General features: G+C 43.3%; 1 protein-coding gene across 2 annotated transcripts in view; it reads left to right on the forward strand.

Annotated features, from left to right (window-relative positions):
• The window catches only part of csmd2 (CUB and Sushi multiple domains 2), a 249,101-nt gene that overhangs the window by 72,898 nt on the left and 161,775 nt on the right, over positions 1-14,428 (forward strand). For both annotated transcript variants that reach the window (XM_048993996.1, XM_048993997.1), the window contains 2 exons: positions 4,870-5,064; positions 9,906-10,113. In XM_048993996.1, the coding sequence (XP_048849953.1) occupies positions 4,870-5,064; positions 9,906-10,113 (403 nt within the window). The remainder of the gene's footprint in view (positions 1-4,869; positions 5,065-9,905; positions 10,114-14,428) is intronic.

Below are 14,428 nucleotides of genomic sequence, written 5' to 3' on the forward strand. Positions count from 1 at the left end.
CTCATTAAAAACTTTGAAGAGGCTTTCACAGACAACAGGTTCAGGAGTTAACAGTGTATAAGGACACAGGTGTGAAGTAGGACACTGGAGAATTAAGGTCAGATCATGCATGGGTTACTGTGGCAACCATACACGCACTGAACACTTGGCCCCTTAGCCCTCATTTAATACCTGAAAGTGAACTGTGCATCTTGAGCTAGAGTCCTACAGAGGTAGGAGAACCCAGCAGATCCAGTGAGAGGTGCTGTTCCCTGTAAGCGGGAGTAAACACAGACACGTGGAGACTCAGGACTCAGCATGGAATCGTTCCCGCACCCAGCTGGCGTACATTTATACAAACACCATTAAGCAAGCCAAATTTTGGATGGCAATTTAGCAGCACATTGGGTGTGCAAACGGGAGGGAACACCCCCGTGGCCCCTTGGGGGGAGTGGCTTACAAGGCTTGGTCCTGATTGGACAGCTGCTCGACAAGAAGAAACTGCCCATTAGACTAATGCAGCCATGTGCTGGGATCAATTTCACAATGTCATTCCCAGTGTGGGGACAAAGAAGGTGGCGTTTATCCAGAGCAAGGCAAAGTGTACGCCCCACACCGTCCTCTTGGTTCACCAACAAGTTGTAGATTCATATCCCTAAATATGCTCATCCTTCTGTAGAATCACAATCAGGTTTCTTGGTTAGATATGTCTCCGGTTGTTGGTGGCTCTCATGCATACAGTAGGTACAGACACTATAAAGGCAGGCAAGACAAATAGTCACACATAGTTTGGTTACTATACATGTGCAGGTGTTGTTGAAGGATATATAAAAATTGCAGGAGTGCATGTCAGTGCAAGGCATTTTGGAGTAAATCCAATATGTGCAAAACAGTACAATATTATACAGCAGTAAAAGAATATAGAGTATACTGTTTGTAGAAATACAGGGGGAAAAATGTAGAGCCAGTATATAATATAATGCTAATGTCTATATAAACATGTCAATATAAACATTATTATGGAAGAATATCTCGTTTACCTTGCAGAGCCTGATCATGTGTCAGCTGGTGATATTGGTTTGTGTGCTGGCTCCCGCCGCCCACTGTCACCGTCTCCTGCAGCACCTCAGATTCGGCCGCCATTCACGCCCCCATCAAGCTGCCGCGAGGGGCCCCGCGGGGGAACGGCGGATTGCTGGCGGCCTCGTTAGGCCTCGCGTTTTATAGCGGGGGGGGGGGGACACACCACCTGATGCTCTCCCTATATCCCTCCACGAGATGCTAAAGAAGAGCCTGCGAAACAGCATAGCATGGCAGTGTGACAGATATAAACAGCGAGGCGCAGGAAAAGAGGCAGAGCGATGCATAGGCGGTGACATTCCGCCGTTCCATCGTTATCTGGGGAAACCGGCCTGTCCCTTTGCAGCTGTTTTTAGGGTAGGGCGGTCACCTGGGAGGAATGTGCGTGTTCAATGTAAAGGACATACGAGGATGAACTATTAATATATACATGCAAAGGCATCAGCTTCCATTACTGCTGTGAAAATATTTGGGATTTTGGGTAGTTCTGGCCTTCGAATGAGGGTTATTGTTACAGTTTTTAGTTGCCTGGCTTCAGGCTGTTGTTCCAACACATTTTACCCTCATCCTAGCACTGAGGTTTAACTCCTCTTATATACCTCATGAAATGGTAAGAAGGGGATACAGACAGCGGTGTGGAAACATGCATCATTTGTCTCATATCAAAGAAAATAAAATTATTATAGTGCCAGGGAGGTCATTTTGAAAGCAGCAACATTATCATGAGCTCACCTTCCCAGGGTGTTTCAGTTCTTTCTCTAGTGTGTCGGTCAAGGTGTTTTGAAGAAGGGAAGCGATTCTAATAGAAATCATACCCCATTAGCTTAACTGAAAACTGAATTTGCAGCTCTTTGCTTCCAGGGGCTTAGACTTGCAGCCTTACATCCAGTGCTCTGGTTTGGGAAAAGGCAGATAAAGTTGTGATGCTGAACCACAGAGAGAATTTAGGATGGTGTCAGTCCGGGGATCCCTCTGACCCGGATGGTCTTGGGGGCATCACGAATAGACAGTGGGTCTGGCATTCCAGCAGGAAATAGCATTCCTGAAGGTATCAGAAGCAGCCAAGTCGCTTTGACCAGCGTGACAAGCCTGAAGCTGCGTGTGAAAAGTGGATGCCGAAAGAGTGAAGTGTCAGGGGCATGGATGCGTGTGACGGCTCCGGACCTCCCCAGAGGTGTAGATAACATTAGACTGAGGAGCCAGAGATGTTTAGTCAACCGTGAGATGCAGACCAAGTGACGAATAAACCTCAAGCTCTCATCGACCAGATGTGTCAAGTTTTTCTTGGTGTGTTGTAAGCACTCTGCTCCCTGACCTTAAGGAACAATTATAGCTATAGTTTGTGATATAGCTGTAGTTTGCGATAGAACAGCAGGGGGCTTCTGCATGGGAGAGATGTACACCCCTGCTCTCAAATATAATGGCACACCCTTCTGTAAAATCAAAGTTCAGAGTGACTGTATCAAGTAGTTAATGACCCGGACACAAGCAAATTAAAACGAGAACTATGAGTTAAAAAGTGATACCTTGAAGTGTAAAGAGTGATAGATCATAGTTCTTGACATGGGTTTGTTTGTGGTTATCTACAGTGAGTGTCGGTCCACTTTAAAGAGCCTTGAACATGATTTGAGTTGAAAATGGGTAATAGATGTTGTTTTGGGGGCATTTTCACTTAGAGGTTTGTTCAGATTTTTTCTCCTTCACATACTGATAAATACGGGCATCCAGCGTGGAAAACAGTGAAATGCAGCATCGATAACAACAGTAATGTTAATGCTACAGTGGTTGTACACTCCGTGCTGCATTCTAATTGAAGTGGGTAAATAAGCTACAATATACAATAGAGCTGTGTAATGTGCTCTAATTAAACGTTCAGTCAAATTCAGTTAGAGTGATTTTTACCTTTCAAACACTGGACAATATAGCAAAATATTGTGCTGCTATTTGCATGTCTGTCTGTATGTGTTATTATATTTGGCCTCGTATTTAAATAAAGGACCTGCTGTCTTCATTCACCATGGCAGTGCCTTCTTGCAGATTCAGACTTCTCTACGTTTCTGTCACAGATACAGATGAATCAAACTATAAGGGTTTCTTATTTGCAGTATTGCAAATGTCAGGTTAGCTTTCTGTAACTGTTAGCTATGGCAGTGAATTTGCCATGTGTTAAAAGAAAAGTGTTGTGTATCTAACAAAACCAATCCACACCTGCAACATATTGATGTGGTCAGTTGGTCAGTGGCCATGTGCTCCTTTATGATGACAAAATCGCACTCGTCATTGCTAACACCATGCTTTATCTCAGTAAACCTTGTTTTTCAGACATGCTCTGGAGGGAGAGAGTGATGTGCCATTATTTTTAACCTGTAGGTGTGCTTCCCGCTTCACTCTTAAAGTGGCAATGTGGCTTTCAGGGTTAGGACAAACATTACGCTGAAAGAAATATACAGTATGTTACTCTTTCTGATGTTGTGGAAAATTCTGCGGCAGATGTGCTTTGTACTGGAAAAGGAGACGATTCTGCCGGTGCTATTCAGGCCATTGATTCCTGACCTGTGCTTCTGTCGGTTTGGGTAGGTGAGTCAGGAACACAAAAATGTCATTTTGGGGTAATTTTAGTAGACATGCACATGAGGATGGGAAGCTACGGTTCTGAAACTGGCTAGTCTGTTATTTGTAGATTTTTTTAATTATTATTATTGTGCTTGTCATGCCCTGCATCCCTGCCCATTTTGTTTTCTCCCTAGTGACTCCAACAAGCCACACCTGATGATCATTTGTCTTGCCTTTCGTTTCAGCTCTTGTGTGAATCACTCCAGCTGCCCCTTGTCTGCTGCCTTTTTAGTCGTGTATAAGAATGCCTGTGCTCCCCAGTTCAGTCATTCACGCTAGTGTATGCTCCAGCGGTTTCCCCTATTGCCAGTGTTACCTTTTGTTTAATCCTATGTGGTCTATGTTTGTTTGCCCTCTTCCAATTCATTGTTCTGCCTTCCCATCTGCTTCTGCCTCCTTTGTGTTTGGAACGTGACAGTACTTCACAGTGGTAAATGGCACTGTTCTTATTATTGTTATCGCTCTGAAGATTAAAATGAAATGTAGTCTGACATTCTACTAAAATGCTTGGCTTTAAAAATTTGTTTCAGTTCTTCATTAAGCCTGCCCTTCTGGATAACACACTTGTTATTGTTGCAGTACTATAGCTTCTCTTTGATTGGTGGTTTCTCTGCAACTTATCCAACAATAGCAATGCCCTTTGTAACCTGTGCTTTTCTGATAATGCTGAAGTACTTGTGTGACTCTAGAAAGGGTTTTGCTGTTGAAGAGCATTGTCTTGACCAGTGAGAGATTTGAAGTGTCATCCTCCTTGTTCAGGAGGAGCCAGGTCTGAGGTCACGGGATTTTGGGTACGGGTACACACTTATCAGCATGCACAATGGGGGCCTGTGCAAGTCGAAGGCAATTTTGCAATCCCATTACAACCTGTCAGCATCTGTTTACTGTTTCGTGCAGGGTGAAAATAGAATGACTAGCTCTGGTTTCTCACACACTCTCAACCACAGTCCTAAAAATACTCAGCAGATGGCTGAAGCCACAGTGTGTTCTTCCTGGTATCAGAATTGGATAAAGCTGAAGGGGAGTTCAGCGTCATCACATTATACACTGTGGTTGAGGAACTGGAAGCTCAAACGTGCAGCAGCATGCTCCTCACTGAACGATCACCTGTTGCTTATGAATCATCTGATTTGCTTCTGTATGAATATGTGGGAATGTTTTAATCTACCATTAAAATAAAGGTGTGTCTTTCTCTAGCCCTGCCCAGCTACACCTGTGGGAACCCAGGACAGCTCCAGAATGGCTTCCAGCAGGGCTCCACCTTCAACATCGGGGACAAAATCCGCTACAGCTGCAGCGCCGGTTACGTCCTGGAGGGGCACACTGTGCTATCTTGCCTGGCCACCTCTTCTGGGACGGCCTCCTGGGATTTCCCTCTGCCTTACTGTAGAGGTGAGAGCCCGCTAGCATGAACAATTGCAGAATGGATGATTTCGTATGACTCGTTTTAGTGTGCTACTTACTCTAGTGTTCCAGTATAATATTTGGAATCTTTAACAACATATTAATTTAGCATAATGAAAGTAATGCAGACTGATGTCTTTGTAAAATATACACTAGCACCAAAACGTTAATATTGGGGCATTTCTTTATATTTTTAACTCTGTTATGTTCTGTTACTGTGTTTAATGTCACATTGGCCACTGAGTGGTCCAGTTTGCTTGGGAGCCATCTGGACCCTGGCTGCCTGTCAGCATGCCCTCGAATGAACACACATGGCAGGGCACGGGTCGCCAGGAAGGGCCCTCCCCCCACTGCCAGTGCCCACCTGAGGCTGCTCAATGAATGGACACAGTAGCGTCACTGTTCTGTCCATCCAACCCCCACCGTCTCACAAACCCAAACTTAGCCTGAACTGCAAACTCCGCATTTCTGGTTACCACCCAGAGCTCAGTAAAACCCAGGATCTGCTTTTGTCATAGATTTGTAGAAATATCCCTTATTTACATCTTTGTGTCTGCCATGCATTGAGCTTTTTAATTGATTAATGCATATTATCACAGTAGTTTTCTGCTGATATCTGCAGGTCATTTACATTTATCCATTACTTCAATGACCCCCGCACCTCCACTTCAGCAATAGCTGTCTCTTGATTTACATCACCTCTCCAGTATAAGTTTTAAAAGCACATCTTGTCCTGGATTGCCAAAAAGTAGCATTTCCCCCTGTTCCCAGTCCATTAAGCATGCCCGACATACACGTCATAGACAGACAGGAAAAGACAGAACAAGAGGGTCCATATAAATCAAGTAATGAATGCAGACAGTGGGATTAATTAGGTTATTTTTGTGTTACGTGACATTCTCCTTTCTGGTCCATGCCTTGAGAGCTATTACCTTCTATCACGGCCAGAGATGGCAAGCCAGCGTCTCGGCTGCTTAAAAGCCCACACGGATTCAGGATGCTGCTGGCAGAGAGCGGCTCCGTCTCCACATGTGTGCGTGCGCTTCGCCAGGAGGAGTCCTCGTAGACGTGTCCCTGGAGCCACTGAGGCAGAGAATTTGACCCCGAGGGCTGCTGGCCAGCTTTGTCCCTTGTTAGCGCAATACTGTTAGCAAGATAAGTCCAAGTCTAAGCTCCTTCCATATGTGGAGGATGACAGGCGGCCCTCTGCTCCCATCTCACTCTCTCACTGCATTGGTTATACAAATTGAAATTCTGCCTTGATTCTCCAATGTGTGCATATATAATTTATACGCGATCAATATACAATTCATACTTTGATCTATATGAAATTCCTTATAGACACACCATTTCTGTGCTACACACTCAGTATCCATGGCTTGCTGGTTGGTTGAGTCGCAAAGGCCAGGTTATAATTCAATTTCGATTTCCGTTTCACAGGAGTGCCGTCGCTGAGCGGTGGGTCCATGAATCTTGATCTGTAGATGGTGGTTGAATGGTCATCTAACCCTCTAATGTACTTGTTGCCCTGAAAATGGGGAATGGTATGTGGTGAGCAGCATGTTGAAATGTCACAATAAGTAAAACAGAACAATGTCTCGTCTCTGAAGCTCTCAAGCCCTGATTACAAGATATGTGGGCTAAAAATGTGTTTAACCGAAGGAAGTCAGAACAGACAGTAATGGGTTCTTACCATAAGAATTCTTACTGCTTCTCCTGCACCACCTGTAAAGCGTGCTATTTAACTGTCTTTTATACAGTGTATTTTTAAAATGCATAGATTTCTTGTGATTTTTTATTAGGCTTTTTTAGGTCTATATTACTTTATACTTTTCTGCAAAATTCACTTTTGCTGTTTTGTTCCCAAAACCCATGTTTTCTAAAACATGCTCCTGAATTTACAGGCTATTCCTAAGCGGTTTCTAAATGTCACGGGTAGTTTAGTGACTGCCTGACATTCTGAAAAACCTGGATCACTGCGATCTGTGTTTCTGTGGCAGTATTAGTATTAGTTGGATTAAATTCATTGAGTTGGCTGGATCTTTACCAAGACAATTTATTTACTGTATGCTGCTGCTGGCTTAGAGGTGGACCTTTCTCAGCTTTGTAACTATGACAACCAGAGAACTGAGCAAGAAGGTTGATTAAAATAAAAGAACACAAATGCTTTTGTGTGTGTGTTGTGTTTGTGTGTGTCATATATATATATATATATATATATATATATATATATATATATATAAAATTACATTGGGAGGACTAAATGTTCCCCAAAATGTGATTAAAAACGCCTCATGGAGACATCTTTCTGGTTTCCACAACTTGTACTTTGTTTAGTTACTTATGGTTAAGGTTAGGGCTGGGTAGGGGTTCTGGTTGTCATGTGAGGACTACAGTTTTCTCTATTGGAATGTATGGAAAGTCCCCACAAAAGTATAATTACAAACCTGTGTGTGTGTATGTAAAAATTAAGATCTGACATTGAGCAAAAATATATGTATTCGATAAGTCATTCTTTTCAGGAACCATTAATAACAGAATTAAACATTTAATTAACATTTTTTCTTGAGAAACTTATATAAAGTTTATACCTCTGGGTGTTTTGTCTGCGATGCAGAAGAGGTCTAATATTCCAAAATTAGTTCTGTTTTATCTCCAGGCTTGTTCTTTTCCTGCAGTGGAAACTGTTACCTGAAACTGCAATAACATGAATAAAATCACCTGCCATTACGTCTCATTTTGATTGATTTAATTTTGATGGAAGCTTGTCACAGGTCTCCCTGTTGAAGACTGTCCTAAAAAGACAGCTCATCACCTCAAAAATGAGCAGGTACACGCAGGAATCGTATCAAATTCGAGAGGATGCTGGAAAATGGGCAGGTGCAAGTGAAAATCAGATCCAAATTGGGTGGAACAGAAGATGTGAGTTTCCCTTATGAAGGCTTCCTTTGATCTGAATTTACTGTGACCACCCCCATCGCCAGCAGCCCTCCCCCATCGCTCCTCTGGCTTGCTTCTCAGTGGTGGCAGCTGATTGACAGGATCCATGGCATGCAGGAGATGAGCTCCTCTTCCTGGAATCAATCATCCATTTACTAAGCCGGCTCTCTAAGGAATTTCTCCACCTGTGACATGAAATCTGCCTCTTGGGCAACGCAGGATGAGTGCTTTCTAAAAAACCCGGCCTTGGTATAGACTGAAGCATTCAGTGCACTGGAGAGTTGCATCGTGATGCGTACCAAGGACAGTGAGATTCTTCCTTGCATGATAACCCACAGACTCATGATGGCAGATATGCAAAGAGCAATAAATAACACAGTGGATAGTAGACAATATGTGCGGCAATACAAGATCAGGAGAGATAAAATGGCAAGCCGCAGCCACACTTATATAAGACTGTATAACCCTGGCATTCCAGCAATATTAGTGTTAAAGTGAAATACAAATCTGTGACTTTTGAGTTTTCTTATGCCCTTCGGATATAAAGTTGTCCTTGATCTCCCTTTGGAATAGTTACTAAAGGTCTTGAATTGCAACCAGGAAGAGGGTCTTCTGATGGACATTTCTATAAGATGCGAGTTACCTGAATACTTCTGTAAAAATACAACAGACAACATAAATCAATAAATCGAATGAATACAAGCAGCTCCAGATAATGGACTCCCATGTAGGGTGTCCCATTTCTTGTGCCCTGTGACGGACTGGCATCCTGTCTATGGTGTGCCCTGCACTGTGATGTGTGACGGACTGGCATTCTGTCTATGGTGTGACCTGCACTGTGATGTGTGAGGGACTGGCATCCTGTCTATGTTGTGCCCTGCACTGTGATGTGTGAGGGACTGCCATCCTGTCTATGGTGTGCCCTGCCCTGTGATGTGTGAGGGACTGGCATCCTGTCTATGTTGTGCCCTGCACTGTGATGTGTGAGGGACTGGCATCCTGTCTATGTTGTGCCCTGCATTGTGATGTGTGAGGGACTGGCATCCTGTCTATGTTGTGCCCTGCATTGTGATGTGTGAGGGACTGGCATCCTGTCTATGTTGTGCCCTGCACTGTGATGTGTGAGGGACTGGCATCCTGTCTATCGTGTGCCCTGCCCTGTGATGTGTAAGGGACTGGCATCCTGTCTATGGTGTGCCCTGCCCTGTGATGTGTAAGGGACTGCCATCCTGGGTAGCGTGTCCTCTCCCTTGTACCCTGTCCTGCTTAGGATAGGTTCCAAGCTCACAGCGACCATGTCCTGAAAGAGCGGTTATAGAAGATGGATTGATAAAGATGGATCAGTTCCAGGCAATAAATACCTGAAATCCTCTGTTAACTTACAGGACCTTTTCTTGCTGTGTATTTCCTTCTCCAAGCTACATACGGATTGCTACGGGAATCTCACCTACCACAGGCACTGAAACAGTAACAGGCTAATGTTTGCAATTTTTTTTCTGCTAACCTGGCAGCACTTTGGTCTTTTTTCCTTACAGCTGTCAAGCTGCTGTGGACAGGAGCCTCCCTCTTTCTGAAACAGCCAGGGGGCGCAATTATCAACACAACACTTATATCTAGTATTAAGTTTTATTTCAGGTCAGCACAAATGACTAGCAAAATGCTGTTTTTCGCACCTACATTACAGATCGTTACATCACCCATTGTGACAAGTCCCCCAAGCTGTTTTTGAGTTCTTTATCAGAGTTAATGATTTTTTTTTCTTTCAAATGTCCTTATTTTTAACTTTTTAAAGAATGGCACAGAAGTCATTAAAGGATTATTTCACAGGGTTTGCGTGTGTAAATCCTGTGTCTTTCGTGTGTATCCATCTTCGTGTGTCTCTCCCACAGCGGATGATGGATGTGGAGGGACCCTGCGGGGCCAGAGCGGGGTCATTACCAGCCCCAATTACCCCCAGGATTACAACAACAATGCCGACTGCACGTGGACGGTGCTGGCCGAGCCCGGAGACACCATTGCCTTGGTTTTCACCGACTTCCAGCTGGAGGACGACTATGACGTCTTGGAGGTCAGCGGAACTGAGGGCTCCTCACAATGGTAAGTGTCCTCCACATCACGTTTATTATTCAAGTGAAGTAATGCTGTATTGTCATCTTAGGCATGTTCAGTTCACAGTGAAATGAAAATGTCAGTCCTCCTGAACCCACAGCGCAATATTCATGACAGGACATAAATTACGGTGCTAAAGACACTTTTATTTTGGGTTTTCATTCAAAAGGGTCAGTGTAATTGTGGACGCCTTGTGATGTCACGCCTGTATCGTTCGTGATTGGCCAGCTGCTGGAGGCACCCTCTTTGCTCATAAGTCTGCCTGCCTGGACTGTCCAGTGATGATTAGCAGCCTGGTAGCTGACCCCGTTAGGCTGATTGATAGCTGCTATATTAACTATAATTTTCTATGGTTATCAACATTTTTTGGCAGTCTGGAGAAGTTTAAGGGAATTAGCATAAAAGGCCTCATGTCAAAACCTGTTATACTTCATTATTATACAACACCAACGTATTTTCACATTGTTATAAGTGTAATGTGCAGAATATGCTGCTAAGCTTGTGTGTCAAAAGTCATGCCATGATGGATGGATATGAAATAACACATGAACACCTTTTGGGGGGGGGGGAGGCGGCAGTGTGCACACAGGCCCTGGATGGATGTTACCTTTGTTGTTTGGATTTATCTGCATGCACATTCTTATTGTTCTGGCTGAAGGTACTTTGGAAAAGGCAGCTAAATGTCAGCTGCCGCTGATCCATTTTTTTCTCATTAACCTGCAGTGGAAGAGCTATTGTTTTGTCTTGGGAACAATTCCTGTCGCTGAAAAGCACAAAGCGACATGTGTGCATAGCACAATGTTACAATGCAGCAATGCACAATGTGAGAAATGCCGAAGATCAATGGGAATCCACAGCATTACACTTACTGCTGCAGAGCTCATTCCTTATAGTGAGTCATGTGGCTTAAGCGTCACCAAAATATATGATGGGAATCAGTTATTTCATCAAATTAGAGTCTTGTGAATGTTAGTGGATTGACATGAGAAATGTCTGTTGTGGCAGAACGTTACATAATTGAGGTGTACGGTCCAGCGTTTGGGGTGTACCCTACAGCATTTGAGGTGTACTGTCCAGCATTTGGGGTGTACTGTGCAGCGTTTGGGATATAATATTCAGTGTTTGGGGTGTACTGTGCAGTGTTTGGGATGTAATATTCAGTGGTTGGGATGTACTGTGCAGTGTTTGGGGTGTACTCTGCAGCGTTTGGGGTGTACTGTGCAGCGTTTGGGATATAATATTCAGTGTTTGGGGTGTACTGTGCAGCGTTTGGGATATAATATTCAGTGTTTGGGGTGTACTGTACAGTGTTTGAGGTGTACTATGCAATGTTTGGGGTATAATATTCAGCATTTGAGGTGTACTGCGCAGCGTTTCGGATATAATATTCAGTGTTTGGGGTGTACTGTGCAACGTTTGGGCAAATTGACAGCATCGCACAGTGCAGGGGAAAGTAATCTTGTGTCCTTGGGTGTGCTCTGGTATGGCGTAAATAAACAGCGTAAAAGTATTCACACGGCACTGTGGCCTGTTACCTTCATGGACAATTAACCTGTGTCACTGAATATGCTTACGGAGGGAGAGGAGCGTCTGTGAGCTAATCAGCGCTAACAAAGGGGAAGATTTGTACTAACTGGAGCCATGGATTCAGGTGTGATTATTACAGTTCGATCACGAAAAGTAAGAACTCCTTTTTCCCATAAGTCTATTGATGCATGCATGTAGCCCTGAGATGGTCTGTGATGATAGTATTGACCGGCGGGATCAGATAATCAACCACGGACTTCAGGGTTAACCGCCTCAGTTTTAAATGCTTGGTTTTTAATGCTTGGATTACTGCTGGGTTTTCATAGAAGTCACACAATGGTGCCTGACGGGTCCAAAATTAAGACTGTGGTCAGCTTCCAGAGACTGGGGTATTTGGACCAGTCAGGTACAAGATTCTTGGATGGCGTCCCAAAAGGGACAGCTGGGCAGATCTTCATTCCCAAACAGAATGAGGGGAGCAACAGTGCTTGAAGACATTTTAGGAAGTGTCCATATTTGGACATGCTTAGGTGATCTTGTTTTCGACGGATATATGTATATACAGTTGTTTCATGCAATTGAAGTAAAAGGGAATTACGTTACACACCTAAAAGTAAGATGTCTGTAAAGAGAAAATAGAGGAAAATAGAGAAAAAAAATCTTTAGGATCCTGTATAAGTAATGATCGCCTGACATATTGAAAACCCCCTGAGAAGTAGAATTGCCAGCAGTAGTCTGGACAAATATGACTCAAGTTAATTGTTGGAAATTGTTGCACGTAATTGCTCAATTTAGTTGACAGAGGCTTAGTTTTACTGGCAAATGCGACGTTAAAAGTGGTTTAAAGTTACATAAAGATAATTGGCTTGAGTTTGACGACACAGGGGGGTCGTACAGCTTCTTTTTTTACTTGCCAAAGTTTCTCGAGAATGCAGCTTATGTCGTGAAATTTCTCAGAGCTTGGCAAATGTGCCTTGCTACGCTTCTGAAGTTTGATTAAACTAAAATTTAATGTTAATCGTAATCAAGTATTGGTCATGTGACTTATCTTTTGTCATATTATGAAAGATAATTATGATGATGTACTACAGTCTCATAATTGCCGCTCGCATGCACGGAAATTCCCCTGTGGATCTCATTTGAATGGAAAACAAAAAAAAAAAATGGAAAACTGAAGCAAACATGGGAGGCAGCACGAGGTCAGAGATTCCTGACCTGCTGGAGAGTTCCGCTGAAACCAAACCACTTCTAATGTCTATGAAAGAGAATTACAAGCAGGCAGATGGATGTGTGGCTGCTGAAATCGCATGGCACAGATTGGCTTTTCGTTTGTCCTCCCTCTTTCTAGGCTACAAGGATTAAGGGAAAATTACATCAAGAGCTTTCTTTAAGGTCAAGCCAGTCACACTTAAAAGATCTTCTCATATTGGATCCATTGGAGGGTGTGAGCTGAAGCCTGTATCACATAAAGTGGCATTTGGTCAATTCAAAGTTTAGACCAAGAACAGCCTCACACACACACACACACACACACGCACGCACGCACACACACACACAAAATCACATAGCTGGTAAACATATCTTTATGGGGGCCGCTTATTCATTTCTGTGGGAAAAATGCTAACTTTAACTATGACAACCTTAACGCCTACCCTACTACTTAACGCATTTTTGCATTTTTAGTATTTTCATTGCAGTTATAGATTTTTATTAAATTGAGTTTTTCCCATAACGGAAAAAAACAGGTATTCATCGTGTTGTGGGGACATTGTGTCCCCATAAGGTAATGTATACCCGCTCACTCATGGACACACACACACACACACACACACATACAAACGGAGGCTTTTTATGATTAAGAAACCGAATTAAGCTGAGGGTACACAGACATAATGTGAAGTTTTCATCCCTCTAACTACCTTCCGTCCACCATTACTAACATTTGCTGCTTTTCATTGGCACCTCCGCTTTCGCTGAGTCTGCAGAATGCATGACCCAGTGTTTTATTAGCCTGTCAGAGCAGTGTGAATCAATAGCTGTCCTCTCCCATTATTCCACAGACTCTTTATCCAGTGTCTTTCCCCGAGTCACACTTTATTTTAGCCTGATTTTACTTACCGTCTCAATGTGCAGCGTGTGATAAACATCAACATAAAAAATGAATATATAACTGCCTGGCGTGTGTGTGTGTGTATATATATATATATATATATATATATATATATATATATATATATATATATATATATATATATATAACCAATTTTATTTTCCCCTCTATGCCGAACTATCAGCTTCTTTTTCTTGCTTAATTTCTCAGGAAAACTTTGGAAAATTAAATTTCTCAGCAGCTGATTATGCAGCCTGCATACACCTTGTGGGTTTGCAGCAAATCCCCGTGATTTTGTCTTGGTGACTCATTTAATCTGAACAGATGGGCTGGAATCGGTTTTATTATCTCTTATCTTCCTAATGGCGTCTTCCGGAGATCACCGGCAGAGAATTTCCAAACACGCTGTATAAAACGTGACTGCCATATGTGGGAATTGGTAATCAATGTGAGCTTCTGACTTCCTCATACAGTATGACCCGCCCTCGATCTGGGGACGTACATGCACACCGTTCTTTATGGAGCGGTAATGAGCAAAGCGCGCTGCGGACACTTGGAGGCGGAGTGGATAAACGGCGTCAGTCTCATTGTCGGCAGAGCAATTTGCTCCCCTTGGATGCACTTAATTGTTGCCCAAGTCAACTGTTTTGTTTCCTGCAGTTGGCC

Source organism: Brienomyrus brachyistius, chromosome 23, assembly GCF_023856365.1.
Source record: "Brienomyrus brachyistius isolate T26 chromosome 23, BBRACH_0.4, whole genome shotgun sequence".
In the NCBI taxonomy this organism is placed as follows: domain Eukaryota; kingdom Metazoa; phylum Chordata; class Actinopteri; order Osteoglossiformes; family Mormyridae; genus Brienomyrus; species Brienomyrus brachyistius.